Source organism: Canis lupus, chromosome 5 (assembly GCF_048164855.1).
Source record: "Canis lupus baileyi chromosome 5, mCanLup2.hap1, whole genome shotgun sequence".
NCBI lineage: Eukaryota > Metazoa > Chordata > Mammalia > Carnivora > Canidae > Canis > Canis lupus.
In genome coordinates this window covers 3,199,962-3,214,538 of record NC_132842.1, presented here as the reverse complement: position 1 = coordinate 3,214,538, position 14,577 = coordinate 3,199,962, and the positions used below count along the sequence as shown (strand labels likewise).

The following is a 14,577-nucleotide window of genomic DNA, read 5'->3' as shown; positions in this document are numbered from 1 at the left end:
TTATTTTACTTAATAGTATATCCTCTTTTTAAAAATATTTTATTTATTTATTCATGAGAGACAGAGAGAGAGAGAGAGGCAGAGACACAGACAGAGGGAGAAGCAGGCTCCCTGCAAGGATCCCCGTGCAGGACTTGATCCCAGACCCCGGGATTATGACCTGAGCCAAAAGCAGACGCTCAAACACTGAGCCACTCAGGTGTCCCTTAATAGTATATTTTGAACACATTCTAGAGTAGAATTTTTCAAACCAAACCCTACTGGATTGTGTTGTGAGAAAGCATACCAGGAGTTCATATTAATGGGGTATGATTTCAATAAATTCCATCTACTAATACATCTTTTTTTCTTATTTTTGTCTTTATAAATTATACTATGAATTATACTTATTATTAACTATAAGGTTAGTACTATAAAAGTACAATTGCTTCTGAAAGAGCATGTGAGGCTCAAATCAGACAAAAAAAAAATTGCGATCACCTCTCAAATAAAAATTACATCTGATTACCTGAACCTGGTTAAAGATAAACAAAATAGAAAGAAATGCCATTGCCATCACCATCACCTCCATGCCCTTAGTGCCTCCATAGTTATTATTGTATTAGTAATGTACATTTTATTATTATTTCAGACCATCATTTTAAATGGACCATTGTTACCAGAAGTTAACTCTTATGCAACAACATTTTTTTTAATTTTTTTAAAGATTTTATTTATTTATTCATGAGAGACAGAGAGAGAGAGAAGATAGGCTGAAGATAGGCGCTCAATCGCTGAGCCACCCAAGGATCCCCCAGCAGCATTTTTTAATACAAAGATTCTCTCACTTACATGAGCCCTTCAGAGATGGGATTGGGTACAGTTTTTCCTATAGCATGTTTTAGCTATTTTTAACAGTTATATGGTGTAAGACTTGAAAGAAGTATAAAATTCCAGAATCGTGTCATTGTTTTTAATGAAGTTTCCAAAAGGGAAGAAAGAGGCTTAACAAAAAGGAACTAAGCAGGGGTGCCTGGGTGGCTCAGTTGGTGAAGCACCTGCCTTCAGCTCAGGTCATGATCCCAGGACCCTGGGATAGAGTCCCACTCGGGCTCCCTGCTCGGTGGGGAGTCTGCCCTTACCTCTGCTCTTGCTCCCTCTCTCTCATATAAATAAAACCTTTTTTTAAATAGGAACTAAGCAGTTATACTACCCAGTTTATACATATTATAAATAAAGCAAGTAGTAAACTATTTTGACATTACTTTCACACCAACTGTACAGAAAATTATATTGTGTGAATTTCAAAAGGAAAAAAATGTAGATATCAAGGTTTTCTTGGATCTAGATCACACTTAATTGTCTGAACAAAATACTCCGGAAGACTAGGCATGTTGGCTAAATGATACTGCTTGAAAGTTAATTTCAACCAGTAATCTGCAGCTGACTGTGGTTTATCTGCTCAATAGCCATTCTCACTTCCTTGACTTCCCTGCTACTAGAGCCCACCTGATTTGGTCACTCTCCCAGCCTCCCTTGCAGGTAAGAGTGGTGTGACGGGTTCCAATAGTGTGACCTAAAGGGAAGATCTTCAAGGAAATGTTTTCTTTTCTAGTAAGACAGAAGCACAGGGGCAGGTTCACCACTCTGCTTTCCTCTGCTGCAGTCCTATGAAATGTGATGATCTAGCAATGAGGGCCTAGAAGTCTGTCTGCAGGCTAACACTGAGTCACAATGGTGGAACTCCTGCTTCCAGACTTATTGACATATGATGTTAATTAAGAGTGTTCCTTAACTAAGCCAGTTTTATTTAGTGGTCTGTTGCCCTGAAAGTTCCCAAAGTAAAACACAATGCATCCTATGGCATGAAGAGTTTTGGTATCTGGCCAATATTCCAGTGTGAATGAGGGGAAAAAATAGTAATTATTGATTTTTAAAATATATTTTAGAAGAATTCTAAAATGAAATAATGACAGCGCAATTGCCATTTTTCAAAGTGGCAGCTACATGTAAAGTGAGAATCTGCTTCCTGGTCTGTAACATATACTTGGCTCAGTTATCTCCACACATTCACAAGTGGGCCTTCTGACAGCAGACACAGCAAAGAGTACTTCCTTCTGACAAAATCCTTTCCCTAGTGGTAGAGAAAGCAGAAGAGGATGATCATTAATAGAACTTAACGTTAATACGGAAGAATGTAAAAATAATCTCTCCCATTTTACTTCTAATATAAATTGAAGCAGGTCTGGTTGACCTCCACCCTCTTTTCCATCCATGTGTAGATGATTAAAAACATACTTTTCTGAAATATTTTAAAACATCCAGAAACCCCAATATTATCCTGTCAAGCTTTATATTCTGCAATGATACAGTGCTCGGTTGTTTCCCTTAAAAAAAAAAAAAAAAAAAAAAGCTTTGGAAGAAATAATTGTTGTTTTACATAATGCCTGAGAATTTTCATTAGTTACTAAAGGGTTCTCTGTTTACTCTTGAATGGATTGTTTTATTGGTGTTGGTACATGGGCCCACTCTGGTATCAAGATTTTTATATTGGATTTTTAAACTATAATCCACTGAAACATAATTTCCCCAAAGCTTCTTAAAGTCAAGACATATACTATATTGATCGTCTCATATGTAATTTGGCATCCAATGTTTTATGAAACATTCCCTCCTATAAGTTAGATTCCTGCCTCAAGAGCCTCGGTGTCCATCGAAAGATGAATGGATAAAGAAGATGTGGTTTATGTATCCAGTGGAATATTCCTCAGCCATTAGAAATGACAAATACCCACCATTTGCTTCAACGTGGATGGAACTGGAGGGTATTATGCAGAGTGAAATAAGTAAATCGGAGAAGGACAAACGTTGTATGTTCTCATTCATTTTGGGAATATAAATAATAGTGAAAGGGAATAGAAGGGAAGGGAGAGGAAATGTGTGGGAAATGTAAGAAAGGGCGACAGAACATAAAGACTCCTAACTCTGGGAAATGAACTAGGGGTGGTGGAAGGGGAGGAAGGGGCGGGTGGGGGTGAAAGGGTGACTGCCACTGAGGGGGGCACTTGACGGGATGAGCACTGGGTGTTATTCTGTATGTTGGCAAATTGAACACCAATAAAAAATAAATTTATTATAAAAAAAAATTCCTGCCCTCAACTGTATATATTATTATTATGCTTGTAGGCTATTCAGTAACAAGACATCTGTTCAGAAATCCCTCTAGAAAGTTTCCTACATTATTGATGTCACTAATAAAACTATTTCCCCTCCCTTAAAAAACAGCTGCTTAACATACAAGAGAAAAAAAGATGGTTACTTAGCCAGCAATGTTGATAAATGATTCTGGTATCTTTTGGCTGTCATTGCTTTTGATACACTAGTTAGCTTCATAAGTCTCTTCTGCTCTCAAATATTGTCAAGTAGCTGTTTAATAGTAAATTTAAATGCTATTCATATATCCTCTCAATTAAAAGTAAATTTTAATGATTTTTATGTAAGTGGTCTTAATCTTACAAGCCAGTAAAAATCGCCCAAATAGCTTGTACCATGATTTTTTAAAGCTCTGAACTTTTGTCTGCTTATTTTCTCCTGCAAGCTTAATATATTTACCAAAAATTTCCACATTCCACATCATCAAAGCTTTCATCTTGTCTCAAAAAAAAAAAGTTTAAATGCCGATTAAAAGCCAAAATCAACTATTTTCAGCCTCATTTTTCAAATGTCAGTTTGTTTTTACCTAATTCTAGTAAATTTATATAATGTAATTCTAAACTTCAGTATTTGACATCTTCCTGCTGAAGAAAAGCAGAACTTTTCACCACCTGTGTTGGTTTTGGAGCCCAGCCCCTGGGCAACGTGCGGCCAGTAGTAGGTCCTCCTCGGGGGACGGACTGCCTCCATCCGCGCCCCGACCCCCGCGATTCCCTGTTGTTGCTCTGCACCTGACGTCCTGGTGGAGGGCCCTCTATGAACCAGGGAGGAACAAAAGAGATAGGTGACTTTCCCCTTCCAGCACACTGTAAGGAGGAATTCCAAATAGGAAGAGAGGGGAACGAAATTCATTTAAAAGACCAAGTAAAGTTCAAGTCTTTGCACTTTTGAATAGCAATCATTTTCTGCTGAATTAGCTAATACAGTATTTCTCAAGCCTTTGAATTGGATTCCTATGGAGTTTAGCGTTTCCAAAACAAAAGTAGGAAGGAAGTGTTTTTCAGCATAGAGAGGTTCTTACTAGATTTCAATTAAAAAAAAAAAGTAAAAAATATACAGCTTGATGGATTTGCCTAGAATTCTTGGTCAAAATACAGAACTTGCCAAAACCTGGAGGTGGAGGTGGGGGGTGGAGAGTAAGGGGGGGGGGGTTGTTCTGCCCACTTAGGATGTGGTGCATAATAAGGTTGCTGAACTAACCCGAGAAAACGGGAGGAAGACACAGATTCCATCAGCTCAAGCAATACATAAATGCTAATTGTTTTTGTTCCATGACAAGAGTGGTCTTTAAAAAGATAACCAGCAACTGCCACCGCCCCACCCCCCCAAAAACTGGCCTCAAATGTACCTTTAATTATTCTTTTCTGTTCCCACACCCTCAACAACTTTTGTTCTTGAGCCCTACTCGTTCCTGCTATGAAACCTGACAAAATCTTCAGGCAGAGAGAGAGAGAGAGAGGGAGGGAGGGAGGGAGAGAGGGAGGGAGGAGAGGAGAGGGGCGGGGGGCGAGGCAGGGAGAGAAGTACTTTGCCACCCTCCTGGCTAACTGAAATGCTTGTTCCCGAGATTACAGTAATTACAGCCACAGCATGAGTTCCATACAAGCGCTAAATGAAACAGCACATCAATTAAAAAATAAACACTCCATTCTAGGAGAAAGACAACCCCCTGGGACGTCCTAACAAGCGTAAATGAACCTGCGCGGCCGCCGGCCCGGGCCTCCGCCTCCTCCCCATCTTAAGGCCGCTGCGGGGCCGGCGCGGGGCGCTCCTCGCCGTCCGCAGGAGAGAGGCCTGGAAGCCACGTGAACTTTGCAGAGACGCGGGCGCGCTCCCAAAGCACGAGGCGAAGAGAGAATCCAACCGCAGTCCGCCCTGTGTCTGTTTGTCTTTTTTTCTTTCCGAGAGGAAATTGTTCTTTCATAAGGAAACCCTGTGTCCCGGATGCTTTCCACATTTTATCCCACCTGACTACGGGACCCCTTTGAAATCCACGCTGTCACCCCGCTCCTCGGGGAGGGAACCCGAGGCCGTCCCGGCCGCTCGGCGGAGGCGGGAGGGGACCACCCGGCGCCGGCGACCTCGCGCTGCAGCAGGTCCTGGGCCGGCCTCGGCCCCGCCGCTCCCCAGCCCGCAGGCCCGGCCCCCGACGGCGCGGTCCCACGGACCCCCGGGGCTGCGGCCCCCGTTCGCGCGCGCGCTCGCCGGCTCTGCGCCGTCCAGCTCGCGGGCGGCCGCGGGTCCCCCCACCCGGGGGCACGGGCCGGCCGGGGCCGGTCTTGCCGGAGAGGAGCCCGGAAAGGAGCGCGCGCACGAAGCCCCGTCCCAGCGCCCAGGGACGGACCCGGGGAGAGGGGCCGAGCGGCGACAGGCGCCAGCCTCCGGCGGGGATCGCGGCAGGCGCCTCCCTCCAGTCGGCCCCAAGGTCACCGACGCTTCCGGGCCGCAGAGGCGCGCGCCGCCGGGGACAGCCGGGCCGCCTTAAGGAAGCCGAGCCCTGGGAGCGCGTCGACCCCGCCCCGGCGCCCGGCGATTGGCGCGCGCGGCCGGGGGCGGAGACTGGGTCCGCGCCGTATAAATATTCATGAGCGGCCGGGCGGTGCGCACGGGGCCGCGGCCGGGAAGTTGGGCGAAGGGCTCGGCTCCCGCCGAGGAGGAGGCGGCGGCGGCGGCGGCGGCGGCGGCGGCGGAGGCTGGACCGGGCCGCGCCGCTCGGCGTCTGGATCCCGCCCTGCGTGTCTCGCCAGAGGGGACCTGCCCACACCTCGCCCGACCGCCGGCCCGCAGCGCGCAGCGGACTTTCGCCAGAGGCGGCGCCTGTCCGTGCCGGCGGGGACCCGCGGACCGGCGGCCCGGCCCCGGGGAAGAGGGCGGCGGCCTCCGCGGAGGCAGGTCTCGAGCTCCCGCGGCGGGGCTGCGCGGTCCGGGGGCGAGCATGAGCCCCCGGGGCCCGAGGGGGGGCCGCCGGGGCTGAGCGGCGGGAGCGGCCTGGCCCAGCCATCTTGGCTGCCCTCCGCCGCCCGGAGGGAAACTTGCTGTGCCGCCGCCCTCCGCGCGCGCCAAAGTCCGAGCCCCGGCGCCGGCGCCGCGTGGAGAGGCGGCGGGGGCGCGGCCGCGAGAGGGGGCGACGCCGGGACGATGCGCGGGGGGCCGGCCCGCGTGCCGCGACGGGGCTGAGCGTGCTCGGGGACTGCGGCGCACGCCGGCGGGACCCGCGCCGCCGCCGCCCGGGCCTCGGGCCCCCCGTGCGGGCGCGTCCCGGGAGGGCACCAGGACCAGGTCGTCTGCGGACCCGCGTTCTGGCCCGCGCGGGCCGCGACCGGCAGGGCACTCGCTCCCCGCTCCTCGGGCTCGGTCGCCGAGTTTCCCGGCGCCCCTCTGCACGCCGCGGGGCCGAGGGCGCGGGGCCGAGGCGCGCAGCATGGAGTGGGGTTACCTGTTGGAAGTGACCTCGCTGCTGGCCGCCTTGGCGCTGCTGCAGCGCTCGAGCGGCGCGGCAGCCGCCTCGGCCAAGGAGCTGGCGTGCCAAGAAATCACCGTGCCGCTGTGCAAGGGCATCGGCTACAACTACACGTACATGCCCAACCAGTTCAACCACGACACGCAGGACGAGGCGGGCCTGGAGGTGCACCAGTTCTGGCCGCTGGTGGAGATCCAGTGCTCGCCCGACCTCAAGTTCTTCCTGTGCAGCATGTACACGCCCATCTGCCTGGAGGACTACAAGAAGCCCCTGCCTCCGTGCCGCTCGGTGTGCGAGCGCGCCAAGGCCGGCTGCGCACCCCTCATGCGCCAGTACGGCTTCGCGTGGCCCGACCGCATGCGCTGCGACCGGCTGCCGGAGCAGGGCAACCCCGACACGCTGTGCATGGACTACAACCGCACGGACCTGACCACAGCCGCGCCCAGCCCGCCGCGCCGCCTGCCGCCGCCGCCGCCGCCGCCCCCGGGTGAGCAGCCGCCCTCCGGCAGCGGCCACGGCCGCCCGCCCGGGGCCAGGCCCCCGTCCCGCGGTAGGGGCGGTGGCGGCGGGGACGCGGCGGCGGCGGCGGCGGCGCCCCCCACGCGCGGCGGCGGCGGCGGCGGCGGCGGGAAGGCGCGGCCCCCTGGCGGCGGCCCTGCGCCCTGCGAGCCGGGCTGCCAGTGCCGCGCGCCCATGGTGAGCGTGTCCAGCGAGCGGCACCCGCTCTACAACCGCGTCAAGACCGGCCAGATCGCCAACTGCGCGCTGCCCTGCCACAACCCGTTCTTCAGCCAGGACGAGCGCGCCTTCACGGTCTTCTGGATCGGCCTGTGGTCTGTGCTGTGCTTCGTGTCCACCTTCGCCACCGTGTCCACCTTCCTCATCGACATGGAGCGCTTCAAGTACCCCGAGCGGCCCATCATCTTCCTCTCCGCCTGCTACCTCTTCGTGTCCGTCGGCTACCTGGTGCGCCTGGTGGCGGGCCACGAGAAGGTGGCGTGCAGCGGCGGCGCGCCGGGCGCAGGCGGCACCGCGGGCGCGGGGGGCGCGGCGGCGGCGGCGGCGGCGGGCGCGGGCGCGGCGGGCGCGGGCGCGGGCGGCCCGGGCGGGCGCGGCGAGTACGAGGAGCTGGGCGCCGTGGAGCAGCACGTGCGCTACGAGACCACGGGCCCCGCGCTGTGCACCGTGGTCTTCCTGCTCGTCTACTTCTTCGGCATGGCCAGCTCCATCTGGTGGGTGATCCTGTCGCTCACGTGGTTCCTGGCGGCGGGCATGAAGTGGGGCAATGAGGCCATCGCCGGTTACTCGCAGTACTTCCACCTGGCCGCGTGGCTGGTGCCTAGCGTCAAGTCCATCGCCGTGCTGGCGCTCAGCTCCGTGGACGGCGACCCGGTGGCCGGCATCTGCTACGTGGGCAACCAGAGCCTTGACAACCTGCGCGGCTTCGTGCTGGCGCCGCTCGTCATCTACCTCTTCATCGGCACCATGTTCCTGCTGGCCGGCTTCGTGTCGCTGTTCCGCATCCGCTCGGTGATCAAGCAGCAGGGCGGCCCCACCAAGACACACAAGCTGGAGAAGCTCATGATCCGCCTGGGCCTGTTCACGGTGCTCTACACGGTGCCGGCCGCCGTCGTGGTGGCCTGCCTCTTCTACGAGCAGCACAACCGCCCGCGCTGGGAGGCCACGCACAACTGCCCGTGCCTGCGGGACCTGCAGCCGGACCAGGCGCGCCGGCCCGACTACGCCGTCTTCATGCTCAAGTATTTCATGTGCCTGGTGGTGGGCATCACCTCGGGCGTGTGGGTCTGGTCTGGCAAGACGCTGGAGTCGTGGCGTGCCCTGTGCACCCGCTGCTGCTGGGCGAGCAAGAGCGCCCCGGGAGGCGGGGGCGCGGGGGGCGCGGCCGCAGGGAGCGCGGGGGGACCTGGGGGCGCGGGGGGCGGGGGCGCGGGCGGCGGGGCGGGATCCCTCTACAGCGACGTCAGCACCGGCCTGACGTGGCGATCCGGCACGGCCAGCTCCGTGTCTTATCCAAAACAGATGCCATTGTCCCAGGTCTGAGTGCAGGGGCGGGGGGCGAGGAAACCCAGTGCAGCGAAGGGACACTCGATGGGCTGTGGTTCCCACCCCTTCATCGTGTTGATTGCTATTAGCATGATAATGAACTCTTAATGGTATCCATTAGCTGGGACTTAAATGACTCACTTAGAACAAAGTACCTGGCATAGAAGGCTCCCAGACCCAGCCCCCTCTCCTCCATTGACGCGGGGAGCTCTTCCCGCCAGGCGTTAATCTGTTGGCAGAGGACGGTGGACTCTGCTGCGTTTGGAGCCCTCGCTGGTTGCCATGTGCCGAGCTTGAAGCCAGACCTACAGATTGCACCTGAGGGACCTGTTTCTCTCCCTCGATCCTGCTACGTAAACTGTTACTCCTAACGTATCCTAGAGGAGGGATGACCGCGACCTAATGGAATTGCACGGTTTGGGGATTCTTAATGACCAGGCAAATGCCTTAAATAAACAAACAAGAAATGTCTTAATTATACACCCCAAGTAAATACGGGTTTCTTACATTAGAGGATGTATTTATATAATTATTTGTTAAATTGTAAAAATGTGTAAAATATGTACATACCCAAAGATATACAGTCTGTACATTTTTTTTGTAAAAAGTTTAGAGGCCACCCCTGTAAGAACAAATATAAGTATTCTATTTTGTCAATAAAATGACTTTTGATAAATGATTTAAGCATTGCCCTTTTCCCCCCTGCCTCTTCTAAGCTGTTACCTTTAAGTGCTTGCCAAGGATGCATTGAAAAAAAAAAAAAATGGACATTTTCTGGTTTCTCATTCTGTATGCTGACTTTAGGCATGGAGAAAATGACCTGTTAAACTCTAGTTCTTAAGTTGTTAGCAAAGTAAATATCACTGTTGAACTGAAATCAAAATTGAGTTTTTGCACCTTCCCAAAAAGATGGTAGCCCTTTCCTACCTTCATGGTAGCCCTTTCCTGATCCATGGATAACAAGACTCACCTTAGTGCAGGTAAATGGAACTTTTGCAAGGCAACAATTGCCGTCAGGCCTTACTATTTATCTTGTACAGTATCACTAAAGGCTTCGGAACCCCCATTTATTTCTCAGTGTCCCTGATTTGGAGATCACCTGGGTTTTAAAGCACTGAACACCCTGCTGAAGTGTAGAGGTTAATGTTTTAAACCATAGATCACACTTTACAGTGTAAGTCACTTAACTATCTGGAGTGGAGCAGGCACTTTTTAATGGATTAGACTAACGGGTTAACATCTTAATAACCTTCCAGGCTTGTGTATACCAAATGTGCTTCTTTTCCTAGAGAAAAAGCTATTGTTCCTCTGTCAAGACTAAGCTAATTTATTTGAGCAGAAGGCTGTTGAATTAGCAGAAGAATGCTTTGGCAATTGTTGAACTTTTTACCTGTCTGCCCAGTGGCCCAGCACATCATTCCTTTAAGAGGGGCTAAATGAATAGGGTTAATCTGTAGGGAACTTGGTCTTTTGAGTTTGAAAAACTTTGATCTTTTCTCCTCTCCAAATGTGCTGTATAGTCTGAAGTTTCTTTCCCTGCTGCCCGGCTCCTCTTGGTGCAGACCAATTGGCCACCGCGGAGCCTTAAAGTTCTTCCATTAAAGGGATGTGGGACTTTTACTTTAAAAAGGAGAGAGAGCGAGGGAGAGGAAGACTTGTAACAGTTAGTGAAGACCAGAGGCACAAGTGCGCTCAGCCTTTTAAACAGCTTTTCCCGGCATTGTTAGCCAGCCTGCAGGCAGCTAGGCATGGGTTGAAGCATTATAGAAAAGGGCTCTGAATGCCCTACAGGTGGTCTGTGCACATAATCCCCCAATTTAAAGCGTTTTCCTTTGCTGGACAATTGCATTACAAAACTCCCTTCTTTTTCGCCCCTAATTGAACCAATGAACTATTATAAACTACAAGTTTTTCTTAAAAAAAAAAAAGAAAAGAAAAGAAAGAAAGAAAAAAAAAAAAGCCTCTGCCTAAATTCTATTGACTAAATTCTGGCAAGTTTTCTGAACTGAACCTTTTAAAGCACCGGAAGTAAAAGCTTCTTCAGACATTTCACTTTCTTAGATATTTTTATTCCCCATGCAAGCATTATTTTCTGACAGATTAGCAATAATTTAAAAGTAATTGGTAAGGTTGTGTGTTCATACTGAAAAGATAGCCCCAGGTCTCTTCTTAATCTGTCAATCAAGAAATGGGCAGCTAGAGTGAAATAAGTCAATCGGAGAAGGACAAACATTATATGTTCTCATTTATTTGGGGAATATAAATAATAGTGAAAGGGAATAGAAGGGAAGGGAGAAGAAATGGGTAGGAAATAATCAGAAAGGGAGACAGAACATGAAGACTCCTAACTCTGGGAAACGAACTAGGGGTGGTGGAAGGGGAGGAGGGCGGGAAGTTGGGATGAATGGGTGACGGGCACTGAGGGGGGCACTCGACGGGAGGAGCACTGGGTGTTATTCTGTATGTTGGCAAATTGAACACCAATAAAAAATAAATTTATTATTTAAAAAAATGGGCAGCTACGCTGCTAATGATAGGGGCATCCAACATTGCAGGGTGGGAGACGTGTTCTTTGCATCCTGCTAAAATGATTGTTATCTTTACTTTTCCTAATAGGAATATTTAGTGGTTAAAATTTGTTTAATTAATACGATGGATTAATTTGGCTGCTCTTTCTTGTGTGAGAGTCTTTTAAGAAGAGTTTCTTGGTAGAAACATTTTGCAAATCCTTTCCAGAGTCATTCTTGGTGTTACTGGATTTTTTAAAATTAGGTATGCAATAAGAACTCCTACGTTAGCTATCATGTTGATTATCTTTCTTAAAGTCAGAGGCATTGTAAAATCTTCACCTCCCAGCAGTTTTATTTATTAAAGAATTACCTTAGGTGATTTTTGTAACTTAGGTACCAAGTGGCCTACATCTAACCCATGTGGTGATGCTCATGTACTGTAGTGTACATAAACCAGCCATAAACTTTACAGTTTCAGTTATAAAGTGTAAGTTTGAAGGCACTTTCCATACTCTACCACATATATGGGATGCAGAGAGAGCTAAAAGCCACTACTTAGCATACTGGTTCCCTAATGTAGCAGTACTCTCATTATTGACATATTTTCAGCTAACGTGACATGGTGGGAAATGTCCAATTTTGAAGTTTTTTTTTCTTTTTTAACTTTTCAATATATCCTTGTAAAATGCCATACTTGATAGCTTTTACAAGATGACTATAAATGTGCTCAATATAAACAGGCTTCTTAAGCAGAAAACCCTACTATTCTAAGGACAGCTCTTTGTAAGAAGACCTGCACCTCTAATCACTAAAGACTGGTTTTAGAGACTGACACTATAAAACAAGTACTGGTTCTTTGCCTTTAAAACTAAAAGCTTGAGTTGCAAATTTACCAATATCCAAATGGTATCTATTAATAGGATAAAAGATGCAAAACCGATTTGGGGGGTGGGAAAATGGAAGTAGAGCCTCAATTTGGCAATTTGCATTAGACAAATGAATAGGTCCTTTGCCTCAATACCCCCCTTTGTGCTATACAGGTGTGTTCTTAATTAACTATATGGATCAAGTGTTAGCTGTTTTTGTTTTTGTTTTTTTAATTTTGTCAAACATGGGAGGTTGGGGGCTGGGGAGGGGATGTGCTTACTGTGTAGCTAGATCAATATTAATAAAGTCTAATATGGCTAAATCCATCAGTAAAGCCAAAGCTCATTACAATTACTTGTAGGAAAAGCTATGTGAAACACTTTCTTTTTGCTTTTATTATAAAGCAAATGGAATTTGAAAGTACTGTAAAGCAAAGATGGGGGGAGTGTGTGAGACAGTTTAAGGAGCAAACATGTCACCATTATAGTTTCTTAACCTGCATTGATGCATTGCAGATTCCTGCAAACCTTGCAAGCTTGGGGGAAGGAAATCAGATTATCATGCCAGAAGAAAAGTTACCCAGACTCACGCAGTTGCAGAGTACAGGATGCGATTGCAAGTATAGGTGCAAACTCCTGTGAGGATGCTCCAAACAGATCACGTGTGGCCACCTGCTTTCCACGTGTGATACCACACTGCCACCTTGAGGCAGCCAAAGTTCCAACTGGCGGGACAGGCAGGTTCATTCAGAAATACTAAAAAAAAAAAAAGAAGAAGAAAGAAATACCAAGCCCCTACTCTGCTGGCCTTGTCACACACACAGAACTCACCCAGAGGGCCTGCAAGCATCTCCTATTCATAATTTTAAATTTTTCATCTTAAGGATCCCAAAATGGCAGCAGTGTAAAGCCCCACAAGGTCTTATTGAATTGAATCCTCAGTATAAAGTTATGCCAAAAATGTAGTTAAGCTGTATTGAAATCAAAAGTTCTTTTTTCTTAAAAAAAAAAAAAAAAAAGTTCTTTTTTAAATTATCTTTTCAGTGACATTTACTTGAAGAATGGGCTACTCACCAAAGATCCACCACCCAATGGGAGAGGATCCAAAATTTAATGGGAGAAAGTGTGAGTCATGGAGAATATTTTGAGGTGCCAAGTCGTTGGCTTGCTTATTTAAACGTAGTACCTTCCAATTTCCCACATAGAAGTTGATCTGCCAGTCTAGTGGACACCCTTCAAGAGTGTACATGAATGCTATTGGTTTGGGTGGGAAGCAAGCTGTGCCCTGTCATCTAGCCAGGTGTTTGTGGAAACACACCCAGGAATAGAAAGTGTGTTGGGAAACTAGGTCAGCCTAACGGAGGATGGGAGAAGCATTTACTCTGGATTGTCTGAGGCCTAAGGGAGGAAGATCTCCATACACAGCAGTGTATGTGTCTGGGAAGACCAGACCTTTCAGGGGGACCGGCGTGGGATGTACGTATAGAGAAGAGGTAGCCTTACAAGGCCCACCTCTGAAGACTCCTTGTTCTGAGAATCAGAACCGCAGGTAGGGACCACAGAGAAGGAGGCAGCACTGGTCAAGGAAATACAGACTAAAGATCTGAGAGATCATCTACCAGGATCGTGGAATTTTTAGAGACAGAGGTCCCAGAGTCATCAAGAACCTTGCTACTCCATGGACACGTAGTAGGCGCAAGATCGACAAGCATGATGGAAATGTAGAATCTCAGGTCTTGCTTACTGAGTCAGATACTGTATTGTGACCAGATCCCTAAAACTAGAAGCCCAAAGAGGTCTGGACTTGCCAAAGATCATAAAACCAAAAGCAGAACTGTGTGGAGGTTCCTCAAAGAGTTAAAAATAGACCTGCCCGATGACCCAGCACTTGCACTGTTGGGGATTTACCCCAAAGATACAGATGCAGTGAAACGCCGGGACACCTGCACCCGATGTTTATAGCAGCAATGGCCACGATAGCCAAACTGTGGAAGGAGCCTCGGTGTCCATCGAAAGATCAATGGATAAAGAAGATGTGGTTTATGTATACAATGTAATATTCCTCAGCCATTAGAAACGACAAATACCCACCATTTGCTTCAACGTGGGTGGAACTGGAGGGTATTATGCTGAGTGAAATGAGTCAATCGGAGAAGGACAAACATTATATGTTCTCATTCATTTGGGGAATATAAATAATAGTGAAAGGGAATAGAAGGGAAGGCAGAAGAAATGTGTGGGAAATATCAGAAAGGGAGACAGAACATGAAGACTCCTAACTCTGGGAAACGAACTAGGGGTGGTGGAAGGGGAGGAGGGCGGGGGTGGGGGTGAATGGGTGGCGGGCATTGAGGGGGGCACTTGACGGGATGAGCACTGGGTGTTATTCTGTATGTTGGTAAATTGAACACCAATAAAAAATAAATTTATTATAAAAAAAAAAGCAGACCTGGGCTTAGAAGCCACCGATCCTGCTTGCCACTCC

At 49.1% G+C, this 14,577-nt stretch overlaps 1 protein-coding gene and 2 long non-coding RNA genes across 4 annotated transcripts in view; 1 reads left to right on the top strand and 2 right to left on the bottom strand.

Moving 5' to 3' along the window:
* Positions 1-599: 599 nt before the first annotated feature.
* Positions 600-5,675, bottom strand: LOC140633164 (uncharacterized). 2 transcript variants are annotated; one of them, XR_012030779.1, is made up of 3 exons: positions 5,537-5,675; positions 3,804-3,946; positions 600-2,113 (listed from the first exon to the last, which is right to left on the bottom strand). It is a non-coding gene; the product is annotated as an uncharacterized lncRNA (long non-coding RNA). The 2 variants fall into 2 exon arrangements; XR_012030780.1 differs by lacking the exon at positions 5,537-5,675 and adding an exon at positions 4,891-5,148.
* A 938-nt stretch (positions 5,676-6,613) lies between these two features.
* On the top strand, positions 6,614-9,395 carry FZD8 (frizzled class receptor 8). The gene has a single exon (XM_072825256.1). The coding sequence runs from the start codon at positions 6,614-6,616 to the stop codon at positions 8,711-8,713; it is 2,100 nt and encodes a 699-aa protein (XP_072681357.1). The 3' UTR covers positions 8,714-9,395.
* A 2,958-nt stretch (positions 9,396-12,353) lies between these two features.
* The window catches only part of LOC140633165 (uncharacterized), a 28,404-nt gene continuing 26,180 nt past the window's right edge, over positions 12,354-14,577 (bottom strand). The window contains exon 3 of the long non-coding RNA XR_012030781.1: positions 12,354-12,848. This is a non-coding gene — a long non-coding RNA (uncharacterized lncRNA). The remainder of the gene's footprint in view (positions 12,849-14,577) is intronic.

Bases quoted from the DNA above. Each gene is read 5' to 3' on its own strand.
- FZD8 (XM_072825256.1), top strand. From the start codon at position 6,614: ATGGAGTGGGGTTACCTGTTGGAAGTGACCTCGCTGCTGGCCGCCTTG.